The sequence below is a fragment of the Dasypus novemcinctus genome, chromosome 1, assembly GCF_030445035.2.
Source record: "Dasypus novemcinctus isolate mDasNov1 chromosome 1, mDasNov1.1.hap2, whole genome shotgun sequence".
In the NCBI taxonomy this organism is placed as follows: Eukaryota; Metazoa; Chordata; class Mammalia; order Cingulata; family Dasypodidae; genus Dasypus; species Dasypus novemcinctus.
Window position 1 is genome coordinate 202,914,147 of NC_080673.1, and position 17,901 is coordinate 202,932,047.

General features: G+C 44.3%; 1 protein-coding gene across 1 annotated transcript; it reads left to right on the forward strand.

The window, feature by feature from the left end:
* The first annotated feature begins 13,428 nt into the window (after nucleotides 1-13,428).
* MRFAP1 (Morf4 family associated protein 1) lies at nucleotides 13,429-14,751 on the forward strand. The gene is made up of 2 exons (XM_004469676.5): nucleotides 13,429-14,054; nucleotides 14,574-14,751. The coding sequence occupies exon 1, from the start codon at nucleotides 13,659-13,661 to the stop codon at nucleotides 14,040-14,042; it is 384 nt and encodes a 127-aa protein (XP_004469733.1). The 5' UTR covers nucleotides 13,429-13,658; the 3' UTR covers nucleotides 14,043-14,054; nucleotides 14,574-14,751.
* Nucleotides 14,752-17,901: the final 3,150 nt, after the last annotated feature.

The following is a 17,901-nucleotide window of genomic DNA, read 5'->3' on the forward strand; positions in this document are numbered from 1 at the left end:
CCTGCCAGGCAGGAAAGGCCTGCAGCGGAAGTCTGGGTCCAGTAGAACCAGAAACAACAGAGTGGGTGAAAAATTAAGTTAATATAAAGAATTACTATGATGGAAGAGAATCTTCCACTCCTAGGTATATGCCCCAGGGAATAGAAACTTAGGAACACACAAAGTCCGGCATGTTCACAGCAGCAGCATTCACAACCAGCAAGAAAATGAAGTCAAAACCACAATGTAAACCACTGTCCCTGTGGTGCAGCAGTGCTCCAAATGTGTTCACCAAATGCAATGACTGTGCCATGATGATGAAAGAGGTTGTTGATGTGGGAGGAGTAGATGAGGGTGTGTGGAGTATATGGGGACCTTATATTTTTTTTAATGTAACCTTTAAAAAAAAAACCACAATGGGATTCCACTTCACATCCCCTAGAATGGCTGGAATCAAGAAGTCAGACAGAATAAAGGCTGCTTGCTTTTGTGGGGGAAAAAAAAAGTCAGACAGTAACGAGTACTGGAGAGGATGTGGAGAAATTGGAACCCTCATGCTGCTGGTGAGAATGTAAATTAGTGCAGCCACTTTGGAAGACGGTCTGGCATTTCCTCAAAGGGCGGGACATAGAGCACTTCCACCCCAGGTGTATGTTTTAGTTTCCTGGTTGCAATGGGCTTAATTAAACAAGGGGAAGTTACTGACTCACAGGTTTGAGGCCAGAAGCCCAAATTGAAGGCATGGTCAAGGCAGTGCTTTCTCCCAGGAGACAGCGACATTCTGGGGCTGGCTGCCAGAGGTCCTTGTCCTTGGCTCTCCTGTCACCTGGAAGTGCACATTGCAGTGGCTCTTTTCAGGTTCCAGAGACTTCCAGCCTCTGGCAGCTCCGTGCGGCTTGCTTTCTGTGCGTCTGAATTTCATTCTGCTCACAAAGGACCCAGCAATAGGAGTAAGCCCATCCTGATTGAAGTGGCTCAGATCTTAACCAAAGTTTAGCCTCATCAAAATGTCCTGCTTAGGATGGGTTCTTACCTACAGGAATGGGTTAAGATTAAAAACACGTTCTTCCAGGGTACATAACTCCAAGCCACCTAGTATGTGCCCCCAAAACTTGAAAGCAAGTATTGAAACAAAAACATGTCCATGGAAGCTCATAGCAGCATTCTTCAGAGTAGCCGGAAAGGAAGCAACCCAAGTGTCCACCGACAGACGAATCGATGAATGAAATGTGGCCCATACCCACAGGAGAGGTGAGTTGGCCCTAAAAAGAAACACAGCACTGGCACAGGCTCCAGCACGGATGAACCTTGACAACGGGCTAAGGAAACGAGAACCAAGACCGTATCGTGCGACTCCGTCTACATGAAACGTCCAGAACAGGCAAATCCATAGAGACAGAGAGCAGACCGGGGGCTGGCAAGGAGTGAGGGGAAAGGACTGCTAATGGGACCTGGGTTTCTTTTGGGGTGATGAAAATGTTCTGGAATTAGGTAGTGGCAATGGTCGAACCATCTTGTGACTAAAAACCCCTGAACTGTACCCCTTCAAAGAGCCCTTTTATAGCAGGTGGATTATATATCAATTAAAATTCCAAGGGTATAATTTATAAAGAAACTCTATGATACCTGTTTTAGTTTGCAAGGCTGCTGAAATCCAATATACCAGAAATGGGTTGGCTTTTACGATGGGGATTTATTAACTTATAAGCTTCCAGTTAGTTCTGAGGCCATAAAAGTGCCCAAATCAAGGCTCCGTCAGGCATTGCTTTCTCCCCGAAAACTGGCGGCCAATGATCCTGGACGCCTCTGTCAAATGGCAAGGCACGTGGCAAGGCACATGGGGGCTTCTGCTGGTCTCTCTCTTCCAGGTTTCCTTGCTGCTTGTTTCAGTGGCTTTCTCTCTCCATTTGTCTCCATATTCACCCTCTTCATAAGGGACTTCAGTAAGAAGACTAAGAGCCACCCTGGGCCACCCGTTAATTAAAGTAACCTGGGAAGCGGACTTGGCCCAGGGGTTAGGGCGTCCGTCTACCACATGGGAGGTCCACGGTTCAAACCCCGGCCTCCTTGACCCGTGTGGAGCTGGCCCATGCACGGTGCTGATGCGCACAAGGAGTGCCCTGCCACTCAGGGGTGTCCCCCGCATAGGGGAGCCCACACACAAGAAGTGCGCCCCGTAAGGAGAGCCGCCCAGTGCAGAACAAAGTGCAGCCTGCCCAGGAATGGTGCCGCACACACGGAGAGCTGACACAGGAAGATGATGCAACAAAAAGAAACACAGATTCCTGTGCCACTGACAGCAACAGAAGCAGACAAAGAAGAACATGTGGTAAAATGGACACAGAGAACAGACAACTGGGGAGGGGGGGAGGAGGGGAGAGAAGTAAATAAAAATAAATCTCTAAAAAAAAAAAGGAACCTCATCTAAAGGCACTTCATGAAGTAAACTAGTCAAAAGGTCCCTCCTACAACAGGTCCACACCCACAAGAATGAACTAACTCTTAAGAATATGATTTTCTGGGGTACGTCCCATGTAAACCATCGCCGTACCCTAGGGCTAAGGGGAGTACCCCCAAGGACAACCTTCGATAGGAGTCGGGCCTCTTTGGAGAAGGTGTGGTCCAGCCCACCAGGCAGTAGAGATCTGCCAGCTCTCGCACTGGTCTGGAGCTGCTGTCCCTGCAGTAGGCGGAGAGCAAGCGAGCAGCCACCAGAGAAGCACGGGCACACGGTGGGAGTCAGGCGGGGACAGGAGCCCTTCTGAGCAGAACAAGCTGCCCGGAGCCTTGGTTTCCATGTCGAGAGGGCTGTGGAAAGGTCATTGCCAGGTCAAGGCTGCAGAGGGACCTCATGGGTCCATGGCAGAGGCAAGCTCCACTAGGTCCTACACCCACACTGCAGAGCCAGGTCAGGGCCAGAAGCAGCACCCAAGCCTCATCCTGCAGCCCCCTCCAGCACCCTTGATGAGAAAGCCCGCCCCTGCATGGCACGGCACTCCTTGCGTGCATCAGCACTGTGCATGGGCCAGCTCACCACGCTGGGCAGGAGGCCCTGGGTTTGAACTCTGGACCTCCCATGTGGTAGGCAGACACTCTATCAGTTGAGCCAAACCCCCTTCGCCACAACTTCATTTGTTCTTACCACTGCATAATATTCCATCATGTGTATACCTCACAGTTTGTTTATCCATTTATCAGTTGATGGACATCTGGGTTGTTTCCAACTTTTGGCAATCACGAATAATGCCACTGTGAACATCAATGTGCAGATGTCTGTTCATGAAATGATATCTCATTGTAGTTTTGATTTCCCTGATTCCTAGGCATGTTGAACATTTTTACATGAGTTTCTTTGCTATTTGTACTTTTTCTTTGGACAACTGTCTTTTCAAGTCCTTTGCCCATTTTTTAATTGGGTGGTTTGTTTTTTATTGTTGAATTATATGATCTCTTTATATATCATGGATATTAAGCCTTTATCAGATATGTGATTGCCAAATACTTCTCCCATTGAGTCGACTACCTTTTCACCACTTTGACAAAGTCATTTGAGGTGCAAAAGTGTTTAATTTTGACGAGGTCCCATTTATTTTTTCTTTTGTTTCTTGTGCTTTGGGTGTAAGGTTTAAGAAACTACTGCCTACCACAAGATCCTGAAGATGTTTTCCTACATTTTCTTATAGGACTTTAATGGTTGTTGCTTTTATATTTAGGTCCTTGATCCATTTTGAGTTACTTTTTGTGTAAGGTGTGAGATAGGGATCCTCTTTCTTTCTTTTGGATATGGCTATCCAGTTCTCCCAGCACCATTTGTTAATAGACTGTTTCGTCCCAGCTTGACCACCTTGTCAAAAATCACTTGGCTGTAGATGCGAAGATCTATTTCTGAGTTCTCAATTCAGTTCCATTGGTCAATCCATCTGTCTTTATGCCAGTACCATGCTGTTTGTACCACTATAGCTAAGCAATATGCTTTAAAGTCAGGAAGTGAGAGTCCTCCAACTTCGTTCTTTTTTAAGACATTTTTGGGTGGCGGACTTGGCCCAGTGGTTAGGGCATCCATCTACCACATGGGAGGTCCGTGGTTCAAATCTTGGGCCTCCTTGACCCATGTGCAGCTGGCCCATGCGCAGTGCTGATGTGCGCAAGGAGTGCCGTGCCATGTACGGGTGTCCCCGTGTGGGGTGCGCAAGGAGTGCACCCCGTAAGGAGAGCCGCCCAGTGCGAAAGAAAGTGCAGCCTGCCCAGGAATGGTGCCGCACACACGGAGAGCTGACACAGCAAGATGACGCAACCAAAAGAAACACAGATTCCCATGCCGCTGATGCCAAACAGAAGCGGACAAAGAAGACGCAGCAAATAGACACAGAGATCAGACAACCGGGGTGGGGGGGAAGGGGAGAGAAATAAATAAATGTTTAAAAAAAATAAAAGACATTTTTGGCTATTTGGGGCCCTTTACCATTCCAAATAAATTTGGTAATTGGCTTTCCATTTCTGCAAAAACGACTGTTGGGACTTTTATTGGGGTTGTGCTGAATCTGTAAATCAGTTTGGGTAGAATTGACATCATAACGATCTTCCAATCCATGAACACAGAATGTCCTTCCATTTATTTAAGTCTTCTTCAGTTTCTTTTAGCAGTGCTTTGTTGTTTTCTAAATACAAGTCCTTTATGTCCTTGGTTAAGTTCATTCCTAAATATTTGATTTTTTTTAGTTGCTATTATAAATGGAATTTTTTTTTTGATTTCCTGCTCATTGGTAGTGTTTAGAAACACTATTGAGGGAAGTGAATTTGGTTCAATGGATAGATTGTCTGCCTACCACAGGGAGGCCCAGGGTTCAAACCCACGGCCTCCTGACCCGTGTGGTGAGCTGGCCCATGCACAGTGCTGATGCACACAAAGAATGTCGTGCCACTCAGGGATGTCCCCCATGTAGGGGAGCCCCATACACAAGGAGTGCTCTCCATAAGGAGAACTGCCCTGCGTGAAAACAGTGCAGCCTGCCCAGGAGTGGCACCGCACACATGGAGAGCTGATGCAGCAAGATGATGCAACAAAAAGACACACAGATTCCCAGTGCCGCTGACAAGAATAGAAGCAGACACAGAAGAACACACAGTGAATGGACATGGAAAACAGACAACTGGGGGAGGGGGGAAGGGGAGAGGAAAAAAAACTAAATCTTTGGGAAAAAAAGAAACGCTATTGATTTTTGCATATTAATCTTGTATCCTGCTACTTTGCTGAACTTGTCTATTTGTTCTAGTAGCTTTGTTGTGGATTTTTTAGGATTTGCTAGATATAGGATCATATTATCAGCAAATAGTGAGTTTTATTCTTTCCTTTCATATCAGCAAATAGTGAGTTTTATTTTTTCCTTTCTTTATCTAGCCTAATTGCTCTAGCTAGAATTTCTAGCATAATTTGGATAACGGTGGTGACAGTGGGCATCCTTGTCTTGCTCCTGATCTCAATGGGAAAGCTTTCAGTCTTTCACTACTGAGTACAATACTAGTAGGTTTTTCATATATGCACTTTGCCATACTGAGAAAGCGTCCTTCTATTCCTATCTTTTGGAGTGTTTTTATCAAGAAAGGGTGCTGATTTTGCCAAATGCCTTTTCTGCATCAATTGAGAGGATCATGTGATTTTTCTTCTTCAATTTATCAATGTGGTTTATTACACTAATTGATTTTTTTGCTTTGAATCACACTTGCATACCTGGGGTAAAACTGACTTGATCGGCGTGTATAATTCTTTAATGTGCTTTTGGATTCCATTTGCAAGTATTTTGTTGAGGATTTTTGCAACTATGTTCATTAGAGATATTGGTCTGAAATTTTCTTTTTTCATAGTATCTTTATCTGGTTTTGTATGAGTGTGATGTTACCCTCATAGAATGAGTTTGATAGCATTCTTTCCTGTTTTTTTGGAAGAGCTTGAGCAAGATCGGTATTAGATGGTCTTTGAATGATTAGTAGAATTCACCTTTGAAGCTCTGACCCAGAGCTTTTTATCTTTGGAAGATTTTTTTTTTTAAGATTTACTTTTTATTTATTTCCCTCCTCCTACACCCCCCGCCCCCAGCTGTCCGCTCCCTGCGTCCACCTGCCATGTGTTCCTCTGTGACCGCCTCCATCCCCATCAGCAGCACCAGGAATCTGTGTTTCTTTGTATCTTTTTGTTAAATCATCTTGCTGTGTCAGCTCTCCATGTGAGCAGCGCCATTCTTGGGCAGGCTGCTCTTTCTTTTGCTCAGGGCAGCTCCCCCCCTAAGGGGCACAATCCCTGTGCGTGGGGCCCCCCTACGTGGAGAACACCCCTGCGTGGCACGGCACTCCTTGCGCGCATCAGCACTCTGCATGGGCCAGCTCCACACAGGTCAAGGAGGCCCGGGGTTTGAACCACAGAGTAGGTAGATGCCCCACCCATTGGGCCAAGTCCGCCTTCCTGGAAGATTTTTGATGACGGTTTCAATCTCTTCATTTGTGATTGGTTTATTGTGGTCTCCTATTTCTTCTAAGGTGTAGGTGGTTGGTATGTTTGTGGTACCCTCTCATTTCTGATATTATTGGTGTTTTCTCTTTTTTTGTCAGTCTAATTGTTGATTTTGTTGATTTTCTCAAAGAACCAACTTTTGGTTTTATTGATTCAATTGTTTCTTTTGTTGTTGTTGTTGTTTTTGTTTGTGCAGGTGTGTGTTTTATTTTGTTTTCAGTGTTTTGTTTTGTTCTCGATTTCATTTATTTCTTCTCTGATCTACTATTTCTTTCCTTCAGCTTGGTTTGTGATTAGTTTGCTATTCTATTGCTAGTTTCTCCATGTGTGCAGTTAGATCTTCACTTTTAGCTCTTCTTTTTCAATGTAAGCCTTGAGGGCTATACATTTCCCTCTCAGCACTGCCTTTGCAGTATCCAATAAGTTTTGATGTATTGTGTTCTCATTTTCATTCATCTCAAGATATTTGCTGAATTCTCTTGCAGTTTCTTCTTTGACCCACTGATTGTTTGAGTGTGTTGTTTTATCTCCATATATTTATGAATTTTCCCTTTTTCTGTCCATTGTTGATTTCCAGCTTCATTTATGATTGGAGAAAGTGTTTTGTATAATTTCAATCTTCTAAAATTTATTGAGACTTGTCTTGTGACCCAATATATGGTCTATCTTAGAGAAGGATCCATGAGCATGTGAAAAGAATGTATATCCTGCTGTTTTGGGGTGCAGTGCTCTACAGTAATCTGTTAGAGCTAGTTCATTTATAATATTATTCAGTCTCTCTTTTTCTTTATTTATCCTCTGTCCAGATGTTCTATCCAATACTGAGAGCACTGTCCTGAAGTCTCCAACTATTACTGTAGTGACATCTATTTCTCCCTTCTGTTTTGCTCATGTGTATCTCAGGTGTTTTCAGGCACATGGGTTAGGAGCATAAATATCTACTACAGTTATTTCTTCTTGGTGAATTGCCCCTTTTATGAATACATAATGACCTTCTTCATCTCTTTTAACTATTTTGCATTTAAAATACATTTTGTACCACTACTACAGCTCTTTTTTTTGGTTACTATTTGCATGGACTATCTTTTGCCAACCTTTCACTTTTAACCTGGTTATGTCCTTATATCCAAGGTGAGTCTCTTGTAGACAAAATACAGATGGCTCATTTTTTTAAAAATCCATTATCTCAGTCTCTGTCTTTCAATTAGGGAGTTCTAGCCAATAACAATCAATCTTAATACTGTAAAGACATTACTTACTTAATCCATTTGGTCCTTTGGCTTTCTGTTGTCATATAGTACTATTGTCTATCTTTTACCCTTTAATTTATCCTTCCTAATAATCTCAATTTCTATACTCTTCTCCATGTCTCTCACCCTTGCTTTTTCCTTTCAGGCTGCAGCACTCCCTTTAGTATCTCTTGTAATTCTGATCTTTTGGTAACACATTCAATCAGTTTTTGTTTGTCTGTGAAGACTCTGAACTCACCATCATTTTTGAAGGACAATTTTTCTGGATATAGAATTCCTGGCTGGCCGTTTTTCTCTTTCAGTACCTTAAATATATCATACCACTTTCTTCTCACCCCCATGAGAGGTCAGCTCTTAGTCCTATCAGGGTTCCCTTGTATGTAATACTTTGCTTTTCTCTTGATGCTTTCAGAATCTTTTCTTTATCTCTGATATTTGTCATTCTTAATACTAGGTGTCTCAGAGTAGGTCTATTTGGATTTATTCTGGTTGGGGTGTATTGTCCTTCTTGGATATTAATATTTATGTCTCTCAAAAGGGTTGGGAAGTTTTCAGTCATTATTTCCTCAAATATTCTTTCTTCCCTTTTTCCATTCTCTTTCCTCTGAGACACTGATAATGCATAAGTTTGTGTACTTCATATTTTCATTCAATTCCCTGATGCCCTGTTCCATTTTTCCCATTGTCTTCTCTTTCTGTTCTCCTGTCTTTTCCAGTTTAGTTGTTCTGTCTTAAAAATCACTAATTCTGTTTCTAAGCTATTCAAATCTCTTAGGTGCCTTTTTTTTTTTTTTTTTTTTTTTTTTGTGGTACCAGGGTTGGGATTGAACCTGGGACCTTGTATGTGGAAAGCTGGCACTCAATCACTAAGCTACATCAGCTCCCCTGAGTTGGTTTTCTCTTTGGTTATTGTTTGGTTTGTTTTTAGAAGGTAGTAGGGATAGAACCCCAGACTTTGTATGTGGGAAGCAGGCACTCAATTGCTTGAGTTATATGCACTCTCTCTAATGTATTTGTTTAAAGATTTATTTCTTATTTCTCTCCCCTTCCCTGCCCTCCTCCCCAGTTGTCTGCTGTGTCTACTCACTGTGTGTTCTCCTGTGTCTGTTTGTATTCTTGTCAGTGGCACCAGGAATCTGTGTCTCTTTTTGTTGCATCATCTTGCTGCATCAGCTCTCCATGTGTGCAGTGCCACTCCTGGGCACGCTGCACTTTGTACGCATGGGGCGGCTTTCCTTACAGGTGCATTCTTTGTGCATGGGGCTCCCCTATGTGGGGGACATCCCTACTTGGCACAGCACTCCTTGTGTGCATCAGCACTGCGTGTGGTAGGTGGAAGCTCTATCAGTTGAGCCAAATCTGCTTCCCTCTCTAATGTTGGGGTTTTTTAAAATTTATCCCTCCCCCCACCTTGCCGCTTGCTTGCTGTCTGCTCTGTGTCCATTTGCTGAATATTCTTCTGTGTCTGCTTGTCTCTCTTTGTTGTGTCATCTTGCTGTGCCAGCTCTCCACAGCTTGCCTTCTCAAGGAGGCCCTGGGATGCAAACCCAGGGCCTCCCATATGGTAAAAGGGAGCCCAATCGATTGAGCCACAGCCACTTCCCACTCTAATGTATTTTTAATCTCATCCATTGTGTCTTTCACACACATAAGTTCTGTTACTTTTCTCTACAGGCTTTCAAATTGTTCTTTATGCTCACCCAGTGTCTTCTAAATATGCATTATCTTTTTTATTTTATTTTCTTTCAATTCTTTGAATTGATTTAGGAGAGTTGTCTGATTGTCATTGATTGTCTTTTTTTTTTTTTTTTTTAAGATTTATTTATTTATTTATTTTCCCCCCCTCCCCTGGTTGTCTGTTCTTGGTGTCTATTTGCTGCGTCTTGTTTCTTTGTCCGCTTCTGTTGTCGTCAGCGGCACGGGAAGTGTGGGCGGCACCATTCCTGGGCAGGCTGCACTTTCTTTTCACGCTGGGCGGCTCTCCTCACGGGCGCACTCCTTGCGCGTGGGGCTCCCGCACGCGGGGGACACCCTTGCATGGCACGGCACTCCCTGCGCGCATCAGCACTGCACATGGCCAGCTCCACACGGGTCAAGGAGGCCCGGGGTTTGAACCGCGGACCTCCCATATGGTAGACGGACGCCCTAACCACTGGGCCAAAGTCCGTTTCCCTCATTGATTGTCTTAAATCCTGTATCTCTTCAGGATATTTGGTTAGTTCTTCTGGCTAGGCCATCTCTTCCTGCTTCCTAGTATGGCTTGTAATTTTTTGCTTATGTCGGCCTCTGAATACATTGGTGAATGTACTCTGATGGCAATTTCTCTCTCTTGCCTATTGCTGTTTTTTCCCTACAGCTCTTCTTTGATATTTGGTTCAACTTACTCTAGGTCTTTAAAATTGTCCAGCTTAAGGTATCAAAATTGGACCAGAGATTCATTAATGAGGCACAGATTTTCTCCTACCAGTTAGGGTACAAAAGGACACAAAAGCTGTTTTTGTCCATGTAATTTCCACAGCCAGGAGATGGTGTTTGTCAGTGCACCTTCCACAGAGGTGTTCCAGACTCTGCTTTCCTTGTTTTGGTCTGGCCAGACCTGAGATTCAAAGCATGCTCTGCTGGCTGAATTCACTAAAGAGAAGCCCCTGACTCCCCCTCCCTTTTCCCTTGAACAGTTACAGGGAGGAAGGCATCTGTTCCCCTCAGTTGGCTGCAATGGTCTATGGGTTTTCCCCCAGCTTACTATCTTGTGGGGGGGGGAGCCCTCCTGGTCTCCGTGGGGGTTTGGTAACTCATGTTTGTTGTTTCGGGTTCACGTTTGTTGTCTCTCTGTCCCTTGCCTTCCTGACAGTTGTGTAGCACTCTCCTGCTCTGCTGACCCCCAAAGCAGGTCCCTTGGACAGCTTTTGGCTTTTTGTCTGTTGTTTTAGTGAGAGAATTGAGCTCTGCCTGCCTACTCTGATGCCATCTTGCCAGAACTCCCTCACATAACTTTTTAAATACTTAGAATAATTAAACTCAGAGACAGAAAGCAGAATCATGGTGACCAGAGGCAGGGAGGAAGGGTGAATGGGGGGGGGGGTATTGCTTAATGGGCATGAGTTTCTGTTTGGGATGGTGAAAATATTCTGGATATATTTAGTGGTGAAGGTTACTCAACATTGTCAATGTACTTAGAGTCACAACTTTGTACACCAATGGTTATCCCCCTTTCATTATCTGATCGCTCAACTATTAAGTGCTACTTCACAGCCTCCAACGACTAATGATAAAACTGAGGATACAAAAACAATGTGAATTAGACAAAATCTCAAACTTCTGCTAACCCATGAAATTGGTGATGAAACAAAAAATACTTTTAGTGTTGAATGAGAAGAACGTCTTTGTTCAAATCCTCATAATGAAAGGAATGACCTAAAGTGTATGTGGAGGGGGAGAGGGCCTGATAAAATTATACAAAAGAAAGCCCTGGGGACACCTCAGAATAAAAAAAAAAAAAAAAAACTAAAAAAAACAACTTCTGCCTCCCTCTCGGAACACCTCTCTTGAGTTTCCTCTTGGTATCTTTTGAAATTTGAAATCCCCACTGTATTAGTCCCCCAAAGGGGTGCTAATGCAAAGTACCAGAACTCTGTTGGCTTTTATAAAGGGTGCTTATTTGGGATAGAAATTCATAGCCACAAGTCCCTTAAGAGTCCAACTGAAGGTACCAGAAGAGTCAGTAGTCATGTGGTGAAGCAAAATGGTGGGAGATGTCTGCAAGTGTTCAGCCTTCCTTCTTTCCTCTTAAGGCTCCATGGTCCCAGCTTCTTCCAATCTCAGCTGTAGGCTTGCATAAGGTGGCAAAAGTCTCATCTCTCTTCCCGGGGCTCATCTCTTTCCAGGCTCAGCTGCTCTGCTCTGTCCACAAGGCCAGCGATAAACTATTAGGCAAATGGCTTGGCTCTCTCCCCAAGGCTCCAGCATGCAAACTAAACTCTGTGTTCTCTTTCTCCATGAATTTACTTCCCTGTGTTTGATTAAGCATCCGTTTATACAGCCTAGAAAGACAGGGTGGGGACTTAAATAGCCCTAATAACGTGGTCAAATAAAAGCACTAATCTTGGTTAAAGTAAAAGTGAAAACTCTAAATCTAACGCACCCAGAGGAACACACCAGTTTACAAACACAATCCAATATCTAGTTTTGGAATTCATAAACAATACCAAACTGCCACGCCCACCAACGTCACTGATCTAGCCAGCCAATCAAGTCCCTGTTCATTACCTTAATCCAATACAAAATAAAGCCCACCTGCCCTAAACCCACCCCTGTAAGACAGACAAACCCTCATCCAATCAATAGGAAGCAAGACATCTTCCTTTTTTTTTTTCCTAAAACTCCTTTGCCATTGTTAGAACCGTGAAGCTATTTCTGTTCTGCGAGTGATCTGGTTTCCTTCACCTCAGCAAAACTGGTGTCCCGAAGAAAATGCTCTAGTGTATTAAGATTAGATAGATAGATAGATAGATAGATAGATAGATAGATAGATAGACAGATAGACAGATAGATAGAGATAGATAGAGGTTTGCAGCTAAAGCCATACCCGATGGAGATTTAAGACCCTAAATGCTAATATTAGAAAAGGCAGCTAAGGATTAATGAGTTAAGAGTCCAACATAAATGAGTGGCCATTTTTTATTAAGGCAAAAAGTTTGAGCTTTATGGCTGCTTCTGGTAGATTAAAAAAGCTCAAAAATTGGCTTTTTATAATAATCAAAATATACAGAATCTGAGAAAAATCTAACAAAAGTGCACTTACGTCTATGCTTGGTGTTTACAGGTCATTTTCATGACTAGTTCCTTTTAATCCTTAGCTCTGCTACATTCAAAACTGGGGCTTGCATCCATTTAACAGATTGGAAAACAGAAGCCACAATGGTTATTGCTGTTTGGGCACTGGGTCAAGCCTAGGAAATTAACTTATTCTTCCTTATGATTTTGTGTTGCGTCAATATTAAAGCAAAGTTACTACGTGTGGCAAGCTCTGCTCAGGGCGTTAGGAACCCAAGCTGAACAAAGCGTGAGGCCCCAAAGAGCTTGGTAGAAAAGCATAAATGCTACTCAGGGACGCCTTCTTCGGTATAAATTGAGATTTGGGTTCGGCGTGGTTGGAACCTCAAGATGGAGCAGACCAATCCCTTTCCCTTTGGGGTATAGGAGAGTCGGTTTGGCCGAAAGAGACCCAGACACTTGGGACTGTAACCCAAGAAGAACCAATTAAATTTTAAAACGGTGAAGAGGAGTGGGTAAAGTTACTGCACAAAATAGGGAAAGGGCTAAGAGCTCTGGCTCGGAAGACCGGCCTTTGACTTCATTATTACGTTAGGCCCGCCTCTCCTGGCGTAGGAAAATCACGTTTACATTTTTAAACGCGCAAAGCCCACGCCCGAGAAGCACACCCGGAAAACACCCGGAAAGCCTGCGGAGTAGAGAGACAGACCACGGAGGCGGAAAAGGAGGGGAGGGGTGGGAGTGGGAAGCGCGCTGCGTGCGCGGGCGTGCCTGCGTCTGCGCGGGCGTGCCTGCGTCTGCGCGGGCGTGCCTGCGTCCGCACGGCCGCGGCGGCGCCGGCTGCGCCCTCCATTGTTTACGTGCGCGCGCCCGCCCCCAGCCCCTACCAACGGCGTGAGAGTGGAGAGGCAGGGCCGTGTCGTGAAAGGGGCCGTAACACGCAGAGCGCTGGTTGACGGCCGCGACTCCATTTTGTTCGCCGCCTCGCTGCTGGCGAGCCGCTTCACTCCGTGGCTTTTCCGAGAGGAAAAGTTTAAAAAGGCTGAAAGTTTTGAAGAATTTTCTGGAGCGGTGTTGCTCGGCGTCGTCGGTGTCCACCTGATTCTCTCCGGTAGACGTCGATCCTGCGGCTCTGAAGTAGCGGGGAAAAAATGCGGCCCTTGGACATCGTCGAGCTGGCGGAACCCGAAGAGGTCGAAGTGCTGGAACCGGAGGAAGATTTCGAGCAGTTTCTGCTTCCAGTCATCAACGAGATGCGGGAGGATATCGCGTCTCTTACCCGAGAGCACGGGAGAGCTTACATGCGGAACCGGAGCAAGTTGTGGGAGATGGACAATATGCTCATCCAGATCAAGACCCAGGTGGAGGCCTCGGAGGAGAGCGCTCTCAATCATCTCCAGAACCCGGGGGATGGAGTCGAGGGTAGAGCGACGAAAAGGTGCGAGAAGGCCGAGGAGAAGGCCAAGGAGATTGCGAAGATGGCAGAGATGCTGGTGGAGCTGGTGCGGCGAATAGAGAAGAGCGAATCGTCGTGAAGGGGAGTGGCGGTAAGGCCGGCCGCCCGCGGGGGCTGGGTTGAGGCTTTCAACTCGGTCTCGTTATCTCCGAGAAAATCATTTACTGGTGACCCACGTGAGGTGGAAGTTGAGAGGGAGGGAAGAATAAGAGCATGCTTGATTTTTACCTCGGGTCTTAGTAGATACCGTTTACATTTATTTTTAACTTTTTTACTTTGACGCTGGTAATTAGGGAAAATGAGTTAGGGTTTTAGTTTATTTGTTTTTTGTTTTTTTTTTGGCTTGGTGTATGTATTGTTAAACCAGTAGAATGTAGAGTAAGCCTAAATGTCACTACGGGCTCAGAAATAGACATAAGTCATCGAGTCAAGGGGAATAGAAATAGAGTTAAAAAGAGGCGAAGGCATTATGGGGCAATTCCAGATTTTGCTGGAAGACTGGCAGGAGTCAGGTGGCATGCCAGAAGAGGTGGCAGCCTGCATGGTTGAGGGCTTTGGGTTGGTTCTTCAGAATTAATTTCTTGATAAATTTCTCCCACTTGTGCTTTAGGTTTACAGCCAATGGATTCTGGTCAACTGTTGGAGATTGGCTGACACCCTGGAGAAGCTGAAACCAGAGAGCCTTTTGTTTTCTCTATTTTCTTTGTCTACACTCTGTCCTCAATTACACTACGTTTCTGCTATGGTCTGTGGTTGATGACCTCAATATAAGTTGATTGTTAAATGTTTTTGTTTCTGGAAATAATCTCATTTGGAAAATGCTCGCACATAAGGGAATTAGGGCCTAGATTGTTAACTCTTGCAGCAATCATATTTGTTCCTTGGCTTTGGTTGTTATTTCTGAATTTTGAGGTGCTTTGCTCTTTGTGACCTGGTAGCTCCTTGGAACTTTGGGTGTCTTTATGACACCCGAGACTCAGAGCTGGAATTCTCCGGCTCTGGAGGTACTTGAGGAGCTGCATTAATTCTAGAAGACAACTCCCTGCAGCAACTGCTGAAGAAGCTGAAGAGAAGGCGTCACACTTCAGTTGGGGATGTGAATGGGGCTGATCTGGTAGGACTAAGGTGAATCAGAAGACAGGGTGGAGGATGGTATTGTTTGTATTTGGGACTTTAATTTCTGTGAGACCAAAGGAGGAGAGATTTATTTTGTTCAAAATTTAAATTTTCTGTGGCACACTATCTGATGTAACCTGTCTGGTCAGTTTGGACAACCTAACTCAGCTTTATTTGACATGGAACTTAGAATAGAGGATGAGATCCTGTTCTATATAGGTTGATGTAATACCCCGATGTATTTCACTGTGTTCCTGGGCATAAAATGAAAAAAGCGTTTGCAAAGTCCCTGAGAGACTGGGGAAAGAAAGCATGGAACCATCTGCATTGGACCTTAAATTGGACAGGGAAGAGGCTTCTTCAAGGTTCATGAGTTGCCCTGATGTAAGTTCATCTAAGTGACAGACCTGACACAAATATTTGAGGTCAAAACCCTACCTGTTTTAAAAAAAAAAACAAAAACTTACCATGTTAATAAAAGTATCCATTTGCTTGAAAAGATAAAAGGCCTAAAAAGTTACTTACTAAGAAATTTAAGTCCTTTCAAAATGAAATCCTCTCCTTGATTGTTGGCTTTCTTAAGTGGGTGGTGAAATGCTTATATTTATGAGGCTCTCAGCAAGCTTCTAATTGTGGGGGAGATTTAATCTTTACATGGTGCTGTGGGAACTGGGTGAGGAAAGAACAGACTGTTCTTAGGGTAGGAAGGAACCTCATGATCCTGTGGTGCAGGCCCATACCTTCAGTCATCTTTCACACTACTAATGGGAGCATTTTTCTTCTCAAATCCCACTAGGAATGTAGGACTAAGACATGAGAACAGTGAGGTAAGTAGATATGGTGATGTACCACCCTTTTTCAGAATGACCATCTGCCAGAAGCATTGCTGACAGACTGCCCTTCCTGGTCAGCCTACTAATGGACTGGGAGGATAAGGACTCTACCCCTCTCTCCCCAATTTGGGACAACTTTAAAGGGTTCCTCAGTCTCCTGTGGGGTCAGCTGAGGCTTTCCTTGGGACTATGTCACAGGCCAATTTCTGCTCAATCCTGCCCCCTTTCTCTTCCACTGTTAATTCCTAATAAATTTACCTGCATTCTGATCTTTACTTCAAAGACTGCTTCCTGGGGAAGGGACCCCATTCATACAAATATAAACGGATAGAAAGCCATTTGTCAGAAGCTCAGTACAGATACATATCATGTCTTAGGAGCGTATTGAGCAGGGAGTATGGGAAAGCTTTTCAGAGCAGGTTGCTGGTGACTTTGGCCTTGAAGGGTGAATATAGATCAAGCTTCAAAGATCAAGAAGAAAATGAGAGACATCCCAGGCACAGGGAACAGTGGGAAAATGCCAGAGGTTCAAAATCTTACGTGAGTTCCAAAAATGGGGAGAAGTAACTAGGATAAAATTATGAAACAGGAAGCTAACAAAAATGCTACATTTGTCAAACTAAGAAATTAACATTGGTACAATACTGCTAACCAGACTATAGATTTTATTCAGATTTCACCATTTTCCACTAATGCCTTTTTTTCTGTTTCAGGATCCAATCCAGGATATCACACTAGAGTAGGTGACACAAATGGCAAAAAATTTAAAAAGTATAAAACAAACAGAAATGAACCTCCCTCTCCTCCCATCTTCTCAGCTAACCTTCCCAGAACTTAAGTAACTGCTTAGTTGGTCAGAATCGCAATGCAGTCACATTTCCAGTTCCCCCAGCTTACTAGCAGTTGGAGGAACCATTGAGTCTCTTGCATGTTTGAAGTAAGACCTTGTGATAAGGAGCCCTTCTGAATGGTAGGACTATATAATCATTAAATTGGGTCTGTAGGGGTTGCCAGAATGTTGATGATAGATCCATGTGTCCCTCTCAAGCCATTGACTGTCCTCCAGGGGTCAGGCTATGGATGGTTATGTAGAAGGGCCAGGGGAGGGGGATGGCTTATTAAACAGGTTCCTGATGGGACAGAGGCCATCTAAAGCTGGAACTTATCTCTGCTTAGGACTATGGTATTTTAGGTGTGACAAGCATCGTTTGATCAGAGAACTATTACAGAAGGGAGCATGGGGACATCACCTAACCCAAGCTGGGAGATGAGGAACAGCATCCAGGAGATGTGTTTTGTAGCAAGCTCTGATGAGGAATGGAGGCGGAGTATATAGAAGGGCCAAACCCCCTGGTCCCACCCTTCCTCCGAGTGAGGCCAGGGAAACCATGTAAATTACTGCAGAGCCTTCTGCATCTGTTTCCTCAGCTCAGATGACTCCTTGGATTTGAAAGCAAGTTTATTTCTAGTGGACATCATGGTAGAACTGGAACTAGCAACAGCCAAAAGCACAATCAATACTTTGGGTTGAAAAAAGCATTCACAGATGTCTGGCTCCAGGTGAAGCAAAGACGTTGGGAAGAAGTGTTCCTGACACTGATGAAGATGAGCCAGGCTGCCATGGAACGCAGGTGCTGGAGACAGGCCTGATTTCCAGGCATCCTGCCACTGGTTTCCTGTGTCATCTTGGGCAAATAACTGCCTCTCTGTGTTACTTAATTTCTTTGTCCTTAAAGCACAATGGTTGGGTGGTCTGGTCTCTGAAGTTTCTTTTCAGCCCTGGCATTCTGTATGTCTTAAGGTTCTTTAAAAAATCCCAAGTCATTTATAGAACAAAAGCTCTTCTGGGGAAAAATGCTGTGGGGGTCATTAGCGCTGTTCACCAAATAAAACCCAGTTCTCTGCCAGGCTTGTACAGGATTGCCCCTCCCTGTCCCCTTGCAGTTGGTGGGGCCATGTGACTTAATTCTGGCCAATGAGTTGTGAGGA